This window comes from Adiantum capillus-veneris, chromosome 8, assembly GCF_014529385.1.
Source record: "Adiantum capillus-veneris isolate H3 chromosome 8, ASM1452938v2, whole genome shotgun sequence".
Taxonomy (NCBI): Eukaryota; Viridiplantae; Streptophyta; class Polypodiopsida; order Polypodiales; family Pteridaceae; genus Adiantum; species Adiantum capillus-veneris.
The window spans coordinates 107,276,148-107,297,424 of record NC_140938.1 but is presented as its reverse complement, the minus strand read 5'-3'; the positions used below and the strand labels follow the sequence as shown (position 1 = coordinate 107,297,424).

General features: G+C 46.3%; 1 protein-coding gene across 1 annotated transcript in view; it reads right to left on the bottom strand.

Annotated features, from left to right (window-relative positions):
- Nucleotides 1-2,244: 2,244 nt before the first annotated feature.
- The window catches only part of LOC147452720 (uncharacterized), a 123,963-nt gene continuing 104,930 nt past the window's right edge, over nucleotides 2,245-21,277 (bottom strand). The window contains exons 4-8 of the mRNA XM_086518321.1: nucleotides 19,843-19,953; nucleotides 3,051-3,130; nucleotides 2,866-2,902; nucleotides 2,751-2,792; nucleotides 2,245-2,585 (exon numbers count right to left, since the gene is read on the bottom strand). Of these exons, the coding sequence (XP_086374447.1) occupies nucleotides 2,500-2,585; nucleotides 2,751-2,792; nucleotides 2,866-2,902; nucleotides 3,051-3,130; nucleotides 19,843-19,953 (356 nt within the window). The 3' untranslated portion in view covers nucleotides 2,245-2,499. The remainder of the gene's footprint in view (nucleotides 2,586-2,750; nucleotides 2,793-2,865; nucleotides 2,903-3,050; nucleotides 3,131-19,842; nucleotides 19,954-21,277) is intronic.

The following is a 21,277-nucleotide window of genomic DNA, read 5'->3' as shown; positions in this document are numbered from 1 at the left end:
CATATAGAAGAACTAGTTTACCAATGTGCCAAAAAGGTACTTCTTGAGAACCTAAGATTTGGCATCCCCCACATTACATATGTTCTCAAGCGCATAGTACGCTCTCTTCCCCCACATTACACATGTTCTCAAGCGCATAGTACGCTCTCTTCCCCAACTTCGAGAGAGCAAGAGGTTGATTGGAGAGGGGAAGAGAGTATAGTGTGTGGTGTGTGGGTACCAAGCCTCACCATGCAAGCTCGCCTTGAGAGAGAGAGAGAGAGAGAGAGAGAGAGAGAGAGAGAGAGAGAGAGAGTGGCGTACCCACCATGCAGGCTTGCCTTGCACGAGAGAGAGAGAGGGGGGGGGGGGGGGGGGGGGGGGGGGGGGATGAAATAATTGCGTAGTGTAGCTTGTACTTTGAGATTATTTGCATGTTGCCCAAAAGTATCAATTGCACAATGTGCAAAATTGCTTGTGTCTACTAAGCTATGACTAGCCTCAAGGGCCTTTAATGCTCCTCTACAACAATTGGCTATACAACTCTCCAGGCCACAACGATGCCCACTTGTCGTCTCTTTGGCTTCTTGGGAGTTTTTGCATCTTTAGACTCAGGTTGAGGTGGTGGCTGTTGACGTGCTTGAGGGTCACCTTGTCCTCGTGACTGCTCCCTCTAATAATATGGCATAAGGTGCTCATTCCATCCAAGTCAACAAGCTCCCCTCAGCTATTTGTCACACGGGCATGTGAGGAGATGGGATCTACGATGGATGATTGAGCACAATAGATATTGGGTAAAGTAAACGAGTTTACTTCATCCCCGTTGCCCTCCCCCCATTGCTACTTTTGTCTATATAGAATGTGGGGGAGTGTTTTTAACTTTATAAACCTAAGATACATGTAACTAAAACTTCTATTTTCTCTCACCAAAATTGAGGAGGAATTTTGTCAAATGTGAACAAATTCTAGACTCAAGTTATACGTGTCTTTTTCCGACGAACCATGCTTCATATGCTGATGGCTTGTGTTTTTTTTTTTGGCCTGTGGACAATATGGTTTTCTTAATTCCATATTTTATTATTTGGCAATGATTTGACATGCCACTATTTCGTTCTAGACTTCTTGGGTCAATAGCTGTCTGCCTCATCTCTTAAGTGACACAGGGAGGGTAGGAGGGGATCAAGGATAGGGGTGCATTTCACAGCCGCGAGTAAAATCGACGTTGTTGATCTAGAGCCCCAAATTTACAAAATGCCGCCTAAGTACCTGATTTCCCTAGAGTTCACAATGGTTTGCAATTACAAACCCACAGAGGATTCACACATGGGTGAAGTAGTCAAGGCATTGAGCTGCCAAGCGAGACATCATGGTCAAGTGGGTGGGGGGGGGGGGGGGGGGGGGGGTTGTGTGCAAATTTACACCTTTCACCTGAATTTACAGCATGCACATCAGGCGGCTCATACATCCTCAAGCTCTATCCTCTCCCACCCTGCACGTGTCACTTGGTGTTGTGGACTTGTATGTAGGCTCACATGGTATTGCAAGTAATATGGACACTCATGACCTAGTATTGAAGCTCACCATGACTCATCATTTCAAGCTTTTGCTATTTCAAGATCTCTGTCAAAATCTTGAGGGTGGCAACGGAGGATCTTATCTTCAGCATGCTTATCACATGATACCTTCCGCTATCCATGGCTATGCCTCATTTCCAAGACCACCTATTCGATGTAATCACATGAGCTATCACACTTACAACTATTTCCAGCATTTGGAAGGCTTCCCACATGCACATCAGCCTTCTGTGACATTTGATACACTTACCATTGCCTAGACAGGGCTTGCACATACTCTACATACCCGATCCAACATAACTCCGCTTAGCTCCTCGAGGGCATTGCAGGAACGCAAATTCTTTGGTTTCGAAATGGCTAGCCAGCATTACTCACTGGCTCTACTTCAATCAACCCATAGCCCACATTGATGCCCATATCTAGTTGCACTGACATTCTCTAAACTTAATTCTTTTTTATAGTTGTTTTATATATATATATATATTTAAGGCTGATTGTATCTGGAGACTGTATGGATGTGCCAGCTAATACAAGGTGCCCAGTACATTGTGTAGTCCAATGAGAGAAGGGGGGGGGGGGGGGGGGGGGGGGGGGGGGGGAGATAGTGATGGTAGAGAGAGAGAGAGAGAGAGAGAGAGAGAGAGAGAGAGAGAGAGAGAGAGAGCGAGCTCATATGACATACACTGGTTCATCATCAACATTTCTCCTAACCAATTAACCACAGAGACGGTTTCCAATTAAAGAGGATGAATGTGGCAGAACTCCTCTTAAGTTTTCAAGTGTCCTTTTAGAAGCTTATTGTGACTCCACCAAAAAGGCAAATCAGCCTTTGTTTCTTGTGTAATAAATTAACACAAAATATCAATAATAAATGATGTCTAGCCACTCCTCAAGGCACCTGACTACGGTAAATGAATGATTATTACTTTCTAAACAACATGGGACCCTACTTCTGTGGTGTGTTCGTCATGGAGCTTCTACGCTTGATAATTTCTGCAGCCCAGGCTTTTCCAACTTCAGTCTGGAACTTCCCTGCAGAAAAGAGGGACGATAAACCACCAAGAGATATGTTATCATAATATATCGAAGATGACACCCGATCTTGCCTTACCAATTTCTAACTTGGCTTAAAGGGCCAGGGTTTAGGATTTAGGGTTTATGGCAGGGAAAGATTAAAAATAAAGAAACCCTCCTCACCTGTTGTAGACTTGTAAAAATCATCTAGACCCTTTCCCTGTGCTGTTGATCAAATTTAGGACTTAGTATCCATGTACTCATAAAAAAGAAAGAGAGTTTTTTCACGAAATATTACTTGTTTCGTACTCCAGAGCCTGTAGAATCATCTCTACCTGTAAGAAAGAAAAAAAGAAAGAGAGATTTTATTAACCTCTTTGAAAGGTTGAACTCGACCTAGGAGACAAATCAATGTACATGTGTGGCATATCCTCCGGCATCCCAAAAAAGGCCAGATCTTACAAATAGAAGCCACGTCCTTACCTTGTCCAAATCTTTTACAAGATTTGCCTCCTGTGTAGAGTTATTTTCATACTCCAGCCATAGGTTCTTCACCTCCTCCGCTACAGGCCCAAAGGTCAGTGAGATTTGATATATACAATTTATACCTTTGAATGAATAGGGGGCCTAGATCAAGACTCGCAGCGAAAGTGCATAACAACAAAAGACTAGTTTGATATTCACCTTGGAGCAAAACAACAGTTACAACTTACCAATGACTTGGACAAAAGAGATAAGTAAAATCAATGAGAGAAGCTTACTTGAACACAGTTTTGAACGAGAACTCGACATTGATGACATTCACAACAAAGAAAAGGCAAACACAAAGACTTAACACTCATAGCCCAACACAGAATTGAAGAAAAGAGGAAAACCTTGAATCCTAATACAGACTAAAGACTAAATGAGATAGTCAATGTAGGGATCTGAAAAGATGCAATTCACAAACAAATTAGACACAAATTTAAAAACTTCACACCATGTGACCTTCACTAACGCTTGAAGAAAAGAATCACCACCTTTATCATGCATAGACAACAGCTGCAACATCCCTACTCACATCATCAGTGCGCAAAGAGTACATGCTGGTTGTACAAAAGTTAGTACACGATTAGAAACAACATACTGAGTTTCTATCACATTTCGGAGGTGAGGATCAAACTCAGATAGCTTTGCTACTGAAATAAATACATGGGTCAAAGCATGGTACGGTGTGTACTATTACAATCGGCAATTAGTACTATGGATTAGGATTATGGCGCTTCTTGTGAAGAAGAATTATACACGTTTGGAAGATTCTACATAAATTTTGGCATGAAATCCATGCACTTTTGAATCGAATGCATGCACTCACTGATTTTCCTGCAAGCTCTCTCTCTCTCTCTCTCTCTCTCTCTCTCTCTCTCTCTCTGCTACGCGTGAAGGACTGCTGATGGTGGGCTGCTGATGCTCGCGCTCACACTGCCCTGAGGCTCGCGCTGCCCACATGTCCCGCGCAGTCCTACGCGTAGCAAGTCAAGCTGTTCTACGCGTAGCAAGTCCAGCAGTCCTACGCACGCCCCAGCTGTTCTACGTGTAGGAAGTCAATATCTCCAACGTTCAAATTTATTTCAATTTTAAGCCTTAAGGTAAATTTTAATTTTAAAGAGATTTTAAGCCTTCTCTTTGCGTTCAAGTTTAAAGAGATTTAAGGCCTTAAGGTAAACTGGTTAAGTTTGCCATACTCTCAGTCCCTCACCCTAGTACCCTAGTAGCCTACCCCACATTTGGGGCTCGGGTTCGATGGACCCGCCTACCGAAAGGGAAGGGTCGAGTGTAGATAGCTACACCACCCCAAAAAAAACAACGGCTACTTTCAAACGAAGAAACAAAGATACTATACTATCACCAGGATCCTTACGCGTTGGGAAAACCTCCAGGATACATGATGAGCTACAGATGGAGAAGGTCCAGGTGATGCTCAAATCAGAGCTAAACTATATGAGGGATGACATCAGGAAGGAAATGCACGCGAACGCTGAGAGCTACAGGAACTCCATGTATGGAGACATGATGAGAGAACTAAGGAGAGAGATCCGGGGGATACAGAATGAGGAAATTCAGATCGTGAAAACGGAATTACGAAACCTAATCAAGGCCGAAGTAAATGTAACAAAATGCGTTATGCAAAAGAAACTCGATGAGGCAGTAGCAAGTTTTGAAGCATGGAGAACAAATATGGAAAAGCACATGGAGGAAAAAGATGCAATAATCGAGGAGCTAAAAGGAGAACTTGCGGCTTGCAAATCTGCAACTAAGGAGAAGGGAGACTACCAACCTTCAGTGCTGAAGGAGCTCGAGGACATGAAGGATCATATGAAAGCTCTACGGGAAGGAGATGAACAGAAATCGAAAACGGCATCTTCATGGGCGGAACGTCTTGTTAAGACACAAGAAAAGGTTGATGAAGCAGAGAAATCGATTGAGGATGCGAAGAAAGGGAAGGCCCAGATGCCTGAGACCACACCTACTTCCACCATTATTAATATGACCATTGAGGAAGAGCAGAAAGGAAGAATCGGGCTCTGCATGTGCGGGTCACAGGAGTCAAAGACAAAGAGAATGTAGATGAAGAAGTGAGGGAACTGCTACAACGCATGGGCATCACAGAGCCTACTCACACAAGTGCATGGAGAGTGGGCAAGAAAGGAATCGATGAGAAGGGAAACGTAAAGGATAGGGCACTTATTCTCCGCTTCCCGAATATAGAAATAAGGATAGAATTTCTAAAGAAGAGGCCAACTCTTAAGAAAACCGGTATTTTCCTGGGAGATGACCTTACATTGGCACAAGTGGCACACATGCAAGAGTTGATGCCAGAGATCAAGGCAACAAGAGAAAAGGGGAAAATCGCCTTTTATAGAGGAGGGAAAGTAGTGGTTCTGGAAAAGCGCTCATCATGACGGTGCGAGACCTATGGAGCGACGCTCCGGATAGCGGCGCGGAATTGTAATGGATCATGTAGGCTAGATGTAGGTGCCTTTGAAGACAGCTTTAGGGACAGAGACATAGTTTTCTACTCAGAGACACACCAGATACAGGGACAGCTTATGCCACATGTGAAGGGGTATTTATGGGAACAGCTGGTCGACCAGACAAGAGATCTATACGAGGTAGCCGGGGTTCAAGAGGAGTAGCAGTCTTATTTCAAGAGGAGCTGAAACCACTACTACAGATTATCACGAAAGATGAACAAGAAAGGTATATGTGGGTGAGAATGAGAGCCGAGACAGGTAGATTTCTATATATCGCTATATGCTACTTCCCTCCAAGTACATCAGTCTACTCCTCACCTAAAGGACAGTCCCCTTCTCCATATTGAATAATGACATATAGGATTTCTCTAGAGATGGAGACATCGTTCTCTTAGGAGACTTTAATGCCAGAACGGCCAACTCTCAAGCAGTATTCTATGATACTTCTGAGGAAATGCTCAGAGAAGTGGATTTATCACAGGAGGGGCTTACTAGAAACTCACAGGAAAGAACACACTGAATATGGGAGACACATGGTTTGGCCATACTTAATGGTCTAGAGAATTTCCCTTTATCTGGGGGATTCACATGCTTCCCGCACAGGCATGGGGCCAGTACAGTGGATTATGTCATGACTTCACCAAGCTTTATTTCTAGTATCGAGGACTTTAAGGTGGGACCCAGACCGGTTGGGATTGCAGTGGATCATGCTCTCTTGACCTTATCAATCTCCTTCCAATACAATGCCTCTCAAGTACTAAGGAAGAAGACGCACACAAGAGATACTTTCACACCAGAGACTGATTCAGTCTATGTGGAATAGATCTATAATAGGATGTGGGCAGCCGAGCCAGTATATATTGTAGAGGAGATTACTTCTCAGCTAACAGAGATACTACATGGAGCAGCACAAGAGGCATACCCACATACTCAGCCTGATCAGAAGAGAGGATCTGGGAACATGCCTCAAAACAGTTGGTACGACGAGGAATGCAGAGAGACGAGAACCCAGGTCCAGAAAGAGCTTACACTTGGGATCATCACATATAAGCAGTCTCGGATTGCTCTTCGGCGTATAGTACGTCGCAAGAAAAGGGCATTTTTAGACAAACTGGAGAGGGATTTATATCAGCTCTTCTTGAGTCAGGACTCACATGAGGCCTGGCGTTTATTTCACGAGCACTCATCGCCTCCGACAATTACTTCTCTTGAGATTTGGGGTCAATATGTAACATCATTATATATGGTATCTGGACAGCCTCCATTACCAGATCCGCTAGAGCCATGCCCTACTACTAGTACTTTCTTTACTACGGAAATGGTGGAAAAATCCATTGATAAGATGAAGACAAGAAGAGCATATGATCATGAGCGTCTAGTAGCAGAACATCTGATCCATGCAAAGGATCTACTTTCAGAAGTCCTTGCTCGTCTGTTTAATCGGGTCATGTGTGAAGGATTACCTGAATCTTGGAAATTATCTACTATCGTACCTATTTTCAAGTCAGGGGATCCTATGATACCCGGGAACTACCGTACCATTATGGTGGGTCACACATTGACCCGATTGTATGCATCCATTTTGGAACAAAAATTGAGTAGATGGGCAGAGAATGAGGGTAAGGGCAACAGGACAAGCTGGATTCAGGAGGGGTTATTCCACTCTAGATCATATTCTTACGCTCAGAGCCATTATTGAGGAAGGAAGAGCAAGCGGGAGAAGGATGTATTGTTGCTTTGTGGATTTTCGGAAAGCTTTTGATACAGTACCAAGGGCCAGATTGATGCACAGAATGCAAGAGTTAGGGGTCCCCAAAGAGATTATCTGGGGGATCATGGCCTTATACGGGTCAGTAACTGGTTATGTACGTACTCCAGAAGGGGATTCCGACATTGTTCATTCCACCGTTGGAGTAAAGCAGGGATGCCCACTGTCCCCTACTTTATTTGGTATGTATATAGATGAGGTATTAGATTACATTGATAGAGAGGGTGACAGAGGTGCTCAACTTGCAGGGTCATGGATCCCTTTGTTGTTGTATGCAGATGATATTGTATTGATAGCAAAATCACTAGATGGAATGCAGAGGCAGTTAGATGCATTACATAAATTCGCGGAGGACAGCGGATTGTCGGTGAATTTGGGTAAAACCAAAGTAATGGTGTTTAACACCACACTGCAGTGGGTTAGGAGATCGGCACCTACATTTGCATATGGCCAGGATACAGTAGAGTACACAGATGCATATACATACCTTGGTGTGGTATTTACAGGACCGAAGTTTACTCTTAAGAAAGCAGCGGATGCTAGATTGTCCAGAGCCTCTGCGGCCTTGGGAGGGTTGGAGAGGATGTGTTCACAAGTGTAGTTTCAAGAACCAAGAACAAAACTTTGGCTCTTTGATACTGTGGTGGCTTCGGCTATGCTTTATGGGGTCCAAATTTGGGGACCATCTGTGGATCAGGATAATTGGAAGTCAATGGAGAGACCGTTGGTATCTATGATTTCCCGAATGATTAGAGCCAAGGCCTCCGTACCACAGGCGATTATCCGAGCGGAACTAGCTGCCCCTCCGATAGAAATTGAAGCTCTTACCAGATCAGTGTCCTTTATACATGGTTTGTGGGATACAAATAATTGCCGATATACTAGATTGTCCCTCGAATCCTCTCGACAGTTAGCAATGAAAGGAGATACATCATCCTGGTATGCGCAACTGTCCTCGTGGTTTCAGAGACATGGGTTGAGTATGGAAAGATTACCCCCCTTCCAATACTCTCTTGAGGCTCCATCACTGGCAATCACACGAACGGAGATTAATAAAATCATCCGCCAGGATCTTATACAGTTGGACACTAAGAGGACATGGGTAGACCCTACACAAGAATTGGGCACGAAGATGGCCGACTACAAAGAAAACTTCCTACAGCTAGCTGAAGATGGTTTTGTGATTCGCCCGAACTACATGGATACCCACCTGTCTCATGGTTTGAGATGTGCTATTGGTCAGATTCGTACATCCTCACACCAGCTGGAAATTGAATTTGGCAGATTTAGGGGAATCCCACCTGAGAGCAGAATTTGCAAGTTATGCGGAATGGAGCCGGAGACAGAATTACACTACATATGCCATTGCACCGTATACTATGAGATACGTGGGCGTTTCCATTGCCTATTTAAAGAAGGCTTTGGACCTCTAGATAAAGTCATGCAATACCAAGATCAAAGGTGCTTAGGCCTGTACCTACTGGAACTACATCGGCACAGGGATAATCTAATGAGAAGAAAAAGAGCACTACAACCTCAGAGGCAGATCACAGATTTCTTCGGATTGAGAGAAGCAGGAATGGAAGGAGAAGCAAGAGGCCAGCAGCGAGCACAAAGGAGTACCCACATTCATACCAAAGGCACCCTCATTGACACGGCGATTGAGCTTAGGAAATCGAGACCACCACGACCGAGATGCAAAAGCACACTTCACCAGAGGAGACTACAACAAAGGATTAGAAGCATTCTAGTCAGACACCCAGAATGCTCCTAAGAAGTTTATCTAATACTTTGTATTTAGTTTTTTGCATTTATTTTCACACTCTCACACTTTTCAGACATTGTACCAGATTCACCACTTTTGTATCAGTTTGGTCTCATAGGTCACTCTGACCTTTTGAAGACGTTAATATAACAATTCATTTCATTTCTCTCTCTCTCTCTCTCTCTCTCTCTCTCTCTCTCTCTCTCTCTCTCTCTCTCTCTCTCTCTCTCTCTCATCGATCGTAGAAGACTCACATAAAAAGCATGGTGAGTCCTCCAAGTTTCTAGCAACTTTAGTTTAAAGCATTCATCATTGATTTTTTTAAGAATTGAAAGGGTCCATAGTATCTCATACTTGGATTTCGATAAAGATTCATCTTTCTTATTCTCAAACTTAAGAAGCAGCCAATCACCTTGCTTTAACTCAAAGTCGCAGCAATCATGCGATGCCTGTCTGCTGCTCTCTTATACCATTCTTGAGGCTTCTTTACAAAATGTGGCTACATCCTCTACAAAATGATCTACCTAAAGTGCACAGACTAGATGGAACCACCCTCAACTTTCTCAAACGGTGCCTTCCCATTATGTACATATGGTGCTGTAGCAAACTCCACCAATGGCAACTACTTTTCCCACTTATGACCAGGGATGTAACATTTCAACAAGTCCAATACCATTGAGTTGGTAATCTCTCACTGCTCACGATTTGTGGATTGAACAAGGAAAACAACTTGAGTATCGTACCCAAATTCTCACACACTGCTCTCCAAAATACTGATAAATGTAGGGTCTTTGTCTGACACAACAGATTTAAACATCCAATGAATCTGAAAGATCTGTGCAATGAACAGTTTAGCCGAATAATCCAGCTTCACTATCTTCTTTATTGGTACAAAGTGAGCTTGTTTATGGAATCCCGCGCGCGCACCAAGCGAAGGCCAGACTGCAGAGGGCAGAGAATTGGGTGAAGAGGGGGCAGCGAATTGTACTCACGCTGGTTGCAATTGCCCATAGCACTGGCTGTTTGTAATCTTTTTTTTATAAAAAGATTTGGTACCCAATGGGTACCCACTTAAGTTAATTGGGCGGCCGGTCAAGGCCCTTTAAAATTTTGAAGGGTTGCCCTCTTTTAAAATTCAGCGCTGGCTTCTTTTATAAAACGTACGCTGGCTGGTTCTAATTTGCAGCGCAGCCTCTTATTATGCCTTGCGAAGCGTTGCTTGACAAAGAGGTGTCATCGAGGGCTGGCTGTGCTGAGGATGCCCCTTGAGGCGGGCGCCCTTTGGGTGAGTTAGACCATGTGGGGAGTCACCAACGAAGAGACACCGCGAAGGGGTGCAAAGCAGCCTGCCTAAAATTTCAGCCCGTCGGAGCAAGGAGTCCGCCAAGGGGTGCTCACGGGTACTCACAGGTTCACAGGTACTCCTTAGCACTTTGAAAAGGCACACACTTCCGCTCTTATCCATGCAGCAGCACGCGAATCACACATGCACATAGCCATGCTGCTGTTTCTGGGTGACCGTATTATATTTTTTTATACAAGAACATAAGTAATTTATGTTACCTCATATCGAGATGTGTGCGTAAGCCACCGTTCTTCCGATTCCATACATCGCCCGGAAGGGGGGATAGAGTGTAGTGTCAAGGGTGAGAGGCTCACAACCGTAGGGTCCCGGGAAAAAATTTTGCTCTGATACCACTGTGAAGATTCTAGGTACTAATCCTTTATTAAGTATTTAAACTCATGATTAAAACTTAAGAAACTGAACTCAACTCAAAGAAAGACTCAGAAGACTCTGTGTTTGATTGATTGATTGAAAGTGTGATACAAGGGCTCCTTATATAGGAGACGAAGAGACATAAATGAAAAGACACATCTCTTGGTGAAGAGACGTGACTTTAGATGTAAAGACACATCCTTTCGGCAAAGAGCTGCAACCATTGGGCGAAGAGTCGCACCCGTAGAGCGAAGGGGTGTGACCAGTCGTCGAAAGAGTGTGGCTTCTGGCGAAGAGGCACGTCTCTTGGGCGAAGGGGTGTGACCATCCAAGCGCAGGGGTCCTCCTTGGCATGGCACTTCGCGTATCTGCATCAATGAGTAAGTATTGTAATGTAGTTAAGTCACAAACGTGACACAAAATGTTCTCCCATCTCATTTGTTTCTTTGACAACTTCGGCCAAGACAAGTATTTAAACTCTGATGATATGTGTGCATTGTACAATCTACACAAAGCAAGTAATGTTTCCATCAACTCAAAGCATGTAGTAATCTACTGATTACTCGCTGCTGCTCACGCTCCTCCCTCACCATCGCTACCCCTTACCCCCCCCCCCCACCCCCCCATCAGCTCACTCTGCCCCCTGCCCTTTCGCCCTCGCTGCCCCCTCTCCTCACGCTCTCGCCATCGCCATCTGCCCCACCCTGCCCGCCCTTGCCTCGCGCTGCCCCTGCAGGCTGCTGGGCTGAGGTAGCCCGCATGGCGTCCTGCCCAACGCTCCTCGCTCATCTCCCCCCCCTCCCCTTCTACTGTCGCTCGCTGGTTTGCTCACTTGAGCTTGCCCTTGGTGTTGTTTCCCAGTGGAAGCGACTTAGCCATTTGCCTCTTTTAGCTTCTTCTTCAACGCTCTCGTTCGCCTTCGCCCGTCTTCACAGCAGCAGACACAGATGGAGGATTCTGCTCCGCCACAGAGTGACTCCACTGAAGCCCCCTCGCCCGACCCTGCAAAACCCACCATCCAACTTGCTCTTTCGCCAACAGAGCAAGCGAGTTTAGAGGCAGAGGTGGCGCGCCTCCAGGCCACCTCTGTTATCTGCAAGATTCTCGGCACCACACCCAACAGAGGGGAGGTGCGTGATCTCCTCCAGGCCCGCCTTCTCGCAGAGGTGGGCAAGATCCTCAGTGTTCAACTTCTCTGACGGGACTACTACCAAATAGAGTTTGAGACTCCCGAGATGGCGTCCAAGGTCATTGCGATGAGCCCCTTGGCCATCCGAGCAGTTCGAGCACACTTTCGACAGTGGCGCCATGGTTTCGACCCAGCTATCGACGTTCTTGTCAAGGAGGCAGGCCTGCCCATCTCAGTCTGCTTCCCCGGCTTGGGGAGGGAGTACCTTCCGCTCCTTTCCAGGATAGGCTCAGCGATTGGGACTGTCTTGGAGACACCTCGCACGGCAGCCTCTGTAGCTGCCAAGGCGGCAGGCATACCCACAGTGCATGTTCTGGTTAGGGACACCCACACTCTCCCGAAGGTCATCCTACTACCTCGGGTGAGTGGAGGTTGGTTCCGTCAGAGGGTGGAGTATTCGGGCCTCCTGAATCAGTGTTTCATTTGCAGACAGATGGGCCATTTGGCAAAGGCATGTCCTCATAGGAGACCTCGACCTACAGCACAAGCACAGCCTCCCAAGGCTGAGCATGCCCAACAGCCAGATACACAGGACGCACAGGCTGTTACCTCGACTGAGACTAGCGATCAGACAACTAACGGTTGGCCTCCAGGCTCCCGCCCCTCCTCTCTCCCCAATGAGGCCCACTGCCTCATCTCCCGACCCCTCCTCTCTCCACCTTCACCTCCCGGCCCCTCCTCTCTCCACCTTCGCTTCCCGCCCCTCCTCTCTCCCCGATGAGGCCCACTGTCTCATCTCTCGACCTCTCCTCTCTCTCCACCTTCACCTCCCGGCCCCTTCTCTCTCCACCTTCGCTTCCTGCCCCTCCTCTCTCCCCGATGGGACCCACAGCCTCATCTCCCGACCCCTCCTCCACTCCTCAGACGCAGGGGACTGGACACGCGTCTACTGCGAGGCGTTCTCTTGGTAGTGCTTTTGCTGCGAGCCATGTGGATCGAGAGGGACAGCCCCACTTGAGGCCGCCTTTTTGGTGCAAACTTCTCCCTTTGCATCGGTCCCTAGAGGTTTGACTAGCTTCGACATTCGCAGACGCTGAGACTTCTTCGACTACAGCTTCACACGCTTTCTGGGTGATTCTTCTCCTGCCCTCAAGGAGGCTTGCTTTCGAGTCCACGCCCTCTTTCTTGTAGCTAGAGGCATTGAGGCTTTGGACCCACCATCAGATTCATTTTCGAAGATACATCTTTGGATACGTCTCATTTGTCACCATTTATGTGCTGCTTACTGCGGATTTGGAAGGAATTGCGTCTTGCTTTGATTCGGCACCCGTCTTCTTGTGTCGAGGAGGTAGCGAGGCAGCCACTTGTTGTTACAGATTCAGGAGGGCATCAGGTAGACTGACGGACTCACATTGGCTCTAGATGGGATGATGGGCCAGCACGCTCTTTATGCAGTTGATGAGATGCTTACTTGGTTGGTGCACAGGTTATTGGCGCTACCTTCGGGATTCGTAGAGGGGTTGCTACTCATATCAGAGAGATTGATGGGGCTATTCCACCTGATTGGCATGGCTACATCAGGAGACACGCTCTTTTACCATCGCATCAAGGTTGGTGGGTGTATTTCGATCCTCACTCGAAAGTCCCAATTGTTGCACAACACGGAACTCTAGTATTTAGCATTGCCAAGACTGGCCATCATGGGTGTCACATTAGACTAGAGTTTCTAGGTGAGGTACCACCTAATCAGCAGTTGACTGCTTATTGGCAGCCTGTTAGAGTGGTAGGCTCTTTTGGGAGGAGATCATCTATTGACCCTATTTTCACTTATGAGGAGGCACTACTTTGGGGATTGTGGATTTGGCAAGGAAAGCCCCTTGTTCAATTGGGCTGGGATCATCAGGAGTGGCAGTGACCTTAGTTGCACAATGATGGAGCCCCTCTATCCTTTTTGAGTACATTGTATCCCTTAGGAGGAGGCTTCTATTGCGGCCCCGACGCCCACCTCACCCTCCATGCCAGTCATAGGTACAACAAGATCAGCACATCCTCTCAGCTTTCCAGCGACGTTTTGGTCTTGCATTTGGACCTTCAGGATCAGCTGCACAATATCTTTTTTCGTGTGGATGATAGCGCACGCAAGATTGCATGTCGACACTTGGGCTGCAATCACTGGTCATGATCCGACTTGTCAGAGATGCGGTTTAGAGCCCGAGTCATTGAGGCACTGTTTCTGGGTTTATCCAAATGTGCAACCAGTGGGGATGGCAGTTTGTTGTTTGTTGATTAGAGTGGGCATCCATGATGGGTTCATGACATGGGGCAGTTGTATGGCTTTTGCAATTTCTGAGGTCACACACCTTTTTTCAAGGCTTGCCGACAGATCCAATCTTCGTGCTTACTTCCTTAGGATATAGACCGGTGACTCTAAAGATGATCCGAGATGGCGGCCACCAGTTGGACTTCTACCAGCAGGACAGAGGTTTCACTACGATATGCAGCATCACGCTTTGGATGATGCAGAAGGCTCGATGTGCTCACATTCTGGGAGCACGGTCCTCCCCTACATCCACCATTTTGACAGCCATTTGATCTGAGCTACTGCATACTCTTCGTGGTCAGAGGGATACTTCAGCCAGAAGCGGAGTAGCGTAGATGGGCAAAGTCTTCACACATGGGCAAGATCGCTAGTTCTTTTCACTTGGGATCATGCCCAGCATGGCACTATGCACCTCCCTAGTGGTTCATTTTACACTCATCATACAGACCACCTTGACATTTACATAGCCTACACTTTGTTATCTCACTTTTGTACTTCCTCTGGGTGATAGGCCACTGAGTATCTTTAGAGGTCTATTTTGTACACAGAACACAGCCCCTTTGAGAGAGAAATGAAATGAAATGAAATGTTATATTAACGTCTTCAAAAGGCCAAAATGACCTATGAGACCAATGAGTTACAAAATAGTGAATCTAATACCATGTCTGGGTACAAAAGAACTAGAAGTGGAACAAAATACTACTACTACTACTACAATCTAAACCTACGTGGGTGTAGCAGCTGATACAATAGGTACCCGGTAAACTGGATGTAACAGTGTGTGAAACAAAGATGGAAGAAATGGTGAGGATCCATCCTCATCTGCACTCTGGATGTCGAGAGAGTATGGCTCGAATCTTCTGTTGTAGTCTCCGTCGATGCTGTGTAGCTCCTCTCCTCAGTCGCGGTCGTCTGTATCTCTGTAGCTCCAATGCTCGGTCGATGAGAGTGCCAGTAGTGGTCGAATGAGTGTGGGACGAGCTCTGCAGTGGTGGCTGATCCTCTGGCTATCCCATATCTAGTGAAAAGAAATCTGTAATGTGTCTCTGGGACTGCCTCTCTCTAGCTCTCCCCAGTAAAGTGTCTCTATACCTGTGTAACTCAAGTAGATATAGTCCAAGACATCTCTGATCTTCATAACTCATGACCCTAGATAGAGGACCAAAACCCTCTCTGAATAAGCAGTGGAAACGCCCCCGTATCTCATAGAACACTGTGCAATGACATATGTAGTGCAACTCTGTCTCTGGCTCTCGCTTGCATAATCAGCATATCCTGCTGTCTGATGGTATCCCTCTGAATCTACCAGTCTCAATCTCGAGCTGATGTGAGGATGTGCGTATCTGACCAATGGCACAACGCAAACCATGAGACATATGTGTGTCCATGTAGCTGGGTCGAATCACAAACCCATCTCCTGTGAGGTGGAGAAGATGCTCTCTATAGAAAGCCATCTTCGTGCTCAACTACTGAGGCGGCTCTATCCATGTCCTCCTGGTGTCGAGCTGGATCAGGTCCTGACGAATGAGTCTAGTGATCTCCACCCGTGTAAGAGACAGCGAGGGTGCCTGAAGAGAATACTGGAAAGGGGGCAACCTGTCCATGGTGAAGCCATGCGTCTGAAACCATGAAGTCATCTGTGCATACCAGCATGAAGTGTCCCCCTGTAGAGCTAACTGTCTGGAAGACTCAAGGGCCAGTCTAGCATATCTGTCTCTAGTAGTATCCCATAGGCTGTGCACAAAGGACACTGATCTGGTAAGCGCCTCAATCTCCATGGGGGGGGCAGCTAGCTCTGCTCGAATGATCGCGTGAGGTACGGAGGCCTTGGCTCTAATCAATCGGGAGATCATAGATACCAAGGGCCTCTCCATACGTCTCCAACCATCCTGGCCTACAGAAGGTCCCCATACCTGTACCCCATACATCATAGCTGAGGCTACTAAAGTATCAAAGAGCCATAACTTTGTCCGAGGTTCCTGGAACTGAACCTGCGAACACATCCTCTCCAAGCCTCCCAAGGCCGCATAAGCTCTGGTCAGTCTAGTCTCTGCTGCTCTCCCCAAAGAAAACCTCGGCCCAGTGAAGACTATCCCAAGGTAAGTGTATGCATCTGTATACTCCACAATCTCTTGACCATACGTGAAGGTCGGTGCCGATCTCCCGATCCACTGCGTTGTGGTGTTAAACACCATGACCTTGGTTTTACCAAGGTTTACAGACAATCCACTATCCTCTGCAAAACTGTGTAATGCATCCAACTGTCGCTGCATACCCTCTGGTGAGTCAGAGATCAAGACAATATCATCAGCATATAACAACAATGGGATCCACGTCCCTGCCAGCTGGGCACCTCTATCACCCTCTCTGTCAATGTAATCAGACACCTCATCAACATACATACCAAATAGAGTAGGAGACAATGGGCAACCCTGTTTCACCCCGATAGTGGAGTGAACTAAGTCAGATATCCCCTCTGGGGTGCGTACATGTCCCATCACTGATCTGTATAAAGCCATAATCCCCCAAATCAACACTGTGGGCACCCCCATCTCCTGCAGTCTGCGCATCAGTCGAGCTCTCGGTACCATGTCAAATGCTTTGCGGAAATCCACAAAGCTACAATAAATCCGTCTCCCATGTGACCTGCCCTCCTCAATGATAGCTCTGAGTGTCAGAATATGGTCAAGAGTGGAGAAACCCCTCCTGAAACCTGCCTGTCCCTTTGCCCGTACACCCTCACCCTCTGCCCAGTTACTCAACTGCTGCTCAATAATGGATGCATACAATCGTGCCAGTGTGTGTCCAACCATAATAGTGCGGTAATTTCCAGGCTCTGTAGGATCACCTGCCTTGAATATAGGCACAATAGTAGACAACCTCCAAGTCTCAGGTAATCCCTCACACATGGCACGATTGAACAACACTGCAAGAACCTCCATCAGCATATCCCTAGCATGTATAAAGTGCTCCGCTACTAGACCGTCATGATCGTAAGCCCTCCTGGTCCTCATCCTGTCAATGGCTCTCTTTACCATCTCAGTGGTAAAGAAGGTGCTCGTAGGTGGACATGGCTCTGTAGGATCTGGAAGGGGATCCTGCCCAGGAACCGTATATAACGATGTCGCATACTGGCCCCACACATCAGGAGAAGTAATCACTGGGGGAGGGGAGTGCTCATGGAAGAGTCGCCATGCCTCGCCTGAGTCTCTACTCAAGAACAACTGATACAAGTCTCGCTCCATCTGGGCAGGTAAGCTCGTTTCTTCTTTCGCACAAGGCGCCGGAAAGGAATCCGCGACTGTCTGTAGGTGATGACTCCTAAATGAAGATCCCTCTGAAGCTGGGCTCTCATCTCTCTGCACTCCTCATCATACCAACTATTCTGAGGCATGCTCCCAGAATGTCGCCCCCGATCCGGTTGAGTGTGTGGGTATGCCTCTGATGCTGCATCATGTAGTGTCTCAGTCAGTAAAGTAGTGCACTCCTCTACTGAGAGGCCTGGAGCAACTGTGCATAGACGATCCCAGATCGCCTCTGTATAAACCGAGTCAGTCTCTGGTGTAAATGTATAACGGGTGTGTGACCTGCCTCCTGATTTCTGGGCTGTACTAAACTGAAAAGATACGGACAGTGTCAAGAGAGCATGATCCACTGCTACGCCCACTGGTCTGGCTCCCACTGTGAAATCCTGAATACAAGGAATAAAGCTCGGCTGTGTCATAACATAGTCCACTGTACTGGCCCCATGTCTGTGTGGAAAGCATGTGAAGCCTGCTGCTCCAGGAAACCGCTGTAAGCCATTAAGTATGGCTAGCCCATGTGTAGTCGTCATCTCCGTGAGGTATCTACCATACTCAGTCTGCTCTCTGTCATGTGAGCATCTGTCAAACCCCAGCTCACCCACATCCAACTCTCTAAGCATCTCATCTGAAGTGTCATAGAAGACTGTCTGACAGTTGCCCGTTCGAGCATTGAAGTCTCCTAGGAGGATGATATCACCATCCCTAGAAAACTCCCATATATCATCATCTAGAATTGAGAAAGGCGACTGCCCTCTGGATACAGCATATACTGACGTACTGGGGGGGAAGTAACATATAGCAATATATAGAAATCGACCTGTGTCAGCTCTCAGCCTCACCCACATGTATCTAGCCTGATCATCTCTCCGTACAATATGTAGTAGTGGCTGTAGCTCCTCCCTAAACAACACCGCTACTCCTCCTAAACCTCTACTCCCATGCTCAGATCTCGTGACTGTTCTGTGGGCTGTCTCCCATTTGTATCCCACCACATGTGGCAACAGTTGGCCAGGGGCCTGGTGAGTCTCTGAAAAGAAAACAATGTCCTTGTCTCTGAAACTGTCCTCAAAGGCACCAACATCCAACCTCATAGACCCATTACAATTCCAAGTCGCCATCCTCAATGTGGTCCCATAGGTCTCGCACCGTCATGTAGAGCGCCGCTCTACAATCACCACCCGACCATCTCTGTAAAAGGCCATCTTCCCCTTCTCCCTTGCCGCTTGAATCTCGGGCATTACTTCTCTCATATGCGCAAGTTGTGAGAGAGTGAGATCATCGCCTAAGAAAATACCTGTCTTCTTGAGAGTAGATCTCTTCCTCAAGAATTCCTTCTTCTCTTCCAATGAAGGGAAGCGTAGTATGAGAGCTCTTTCCTTTGAAGATTCTCCGGGGCCCTCACTCTTCTTGCCCACTCTCCATGCCTTTGTGTGTGAAGGCTTCTCCACCCCCATCATTGATGTGAGGCTTGTGACCTCTTTTTCCACATTGTTTATGTCCTTGAGGCCGGTTACCCTCACATGTAGAGCCCGCATCCTCCTTCTTTGTTCCTCTTCGAGGGTCATGTTGATAAGAGTGGGTGTACAAGGAGCTTCCTTACCTTTCCCTTTCTTGGCAACCTCAATCCATTTTTCGGCCTCCTCTACTTTCTTTTGCGTTTCGGATATGACCGCGGCCCATGACTTCTTCTCCTCATTGATGTTGTCAATTTCTTCCCTCAAAGAGGGCTGAAATTCCCCCTCTTCAAGCCCATTTTTTGACCGTGTTTCCAACACTTCTTTGTGGAGGTCCAAAATGCTATTCTCCAACGTGGCGATCTTGTTGAGAAGATGATCCTTCTCGTCCTTCCACCTCTTCTCCTTTTCTTCATTTTCTCGGAGGAAAACGGTCTTCGCGTTCCTCCAATCTTCCATCTCTTTTCTCCATGCTTTCATTTCCAATTCAATGATGGAAATTCGTTTGGAGTGAAGCATATATTTGAGTTTGCTTGTTGCCATAGGTGAGGTTGGGGATGACATGAGAGAGAGAGAGAGAGAGAGAGAGAGAGAGAGAGAGAGATGGGTTTGTTCGTTTCTCTTTTCTCTGAGATTTCCCAAGAGAGATATACCATAATAAAAAGATGCGTGTCTTTGCACATGCGTTCATGCATGAATATATGTTACATGGCGTCTTCACCAAATATAGCTCAATTGTCAATTACTACAGAATCAACAAGCTCATCTCATGATACTCATGGCAGTTAGACAAAAAACTTTACCTGCAAGACCTCCACCCAGCAATTTGCACATCTCATCAATTGCTGCCCGTTCGCGCCTACTTTTCTCTTGTTTAGGAATTCCATCTGAGGGTGTTATATCGCCAACTATAGCTGCACAAGATTTATCAAAATCAATCTACAGTAACAAGAACAAAAAGGTTGTCTTAACCACTCATATATTGAAAAAGAAAATAACAGCAGTCTCATAGCAAAAGGTGCATAACTGTAAACTAGGTGCTAAGAGAGAGCAAGAAAGAAAGGAAAAGCTATTTAAATTCCGGTTGTCACAAAACGAAGCAAACGACATTATTAAGTACCCCTGATTTTTTGAAGTCTTCACGAAATAATAAATGTAGACAGAGGGAGAGTAAATATTACTCTCCCTCTGTCTACAAAAACGAAGCACATGACATTATTAAGTACGCCTGATTTTTTGAAGTCTTTACGATATAATAAATGTAGACAGAGGGAAGATTGTTTTATAAGCACATAAACTTGAAGGTGGGACAATATCCTACATTTGCATCCTTAGAGTAAAGGCAATCAACTGCGGATTTCTACTTCCTTCCCTCACGTCTGACTATAATCCATCACACTAGAACTAACTACTGAAGAACGTAGAAACATGGCTGGGTGTCACTGGGCCCTTCTTGCCATCCTCCAAAACTAGTGCAAGTGCAATAGTCTCTTTCATGTATCGCATCTCTCTTTACCCACTAGGCCTCGATGTCCCTTTCAGTTCCAAGGCAAATTTATGCACCTGAAAAAAGTTAGGAATGTGCTGAAGAACTTTCAAGACAGTCTCTATACACTTTGACTGCACAGGCGTCGTGTTATTTTGCGACAGGAAAAACCAAGCATCAAGAGTCTACATCTAACCAAATGTCATTGGCACGTTGGACCTTGGCCTTGTTGTCATCTATACTGCATAAACGGAAGTATTGCATCTGCAGCATGAGTAGGCAGTGACCTGTTAATACTTGGGAGGGCTTAAAGTCCTTAAGCTGGCACTCTGGTCGCTAGCTAGCATGCTCCCAGGTCCTGCCTTGTGATGATACATGCCCAAGAGACCTATGCATACTCACCCTGTGCTTGATTTTGTTTCTCTGTCATCAGATTTTACCTCAACCAATCTTTGCAATTGTCCCAAGAGCGTTTTCAAAGTGTCTTCCATCAACTGCATTTTCACTAGTGTTTTCATTGGAAGTTTGAGGCGGCAACTCCTCTCCCGTCCATCCTGTTCGTCAAACTCAATTTGAACTTTCATTGTGTTTTTTTGGCAAAACAAAATAAGCCTCAAACTAGACACGCCAGAGAATAAACTGCAACTTCGAATTATGCATAGCAAACTCAACCAACAAATGAACCACAATAATTATCATACACATTGCATAAACTCAAGAGTAACTATCCAATGAACCAGAATCAATCTCCC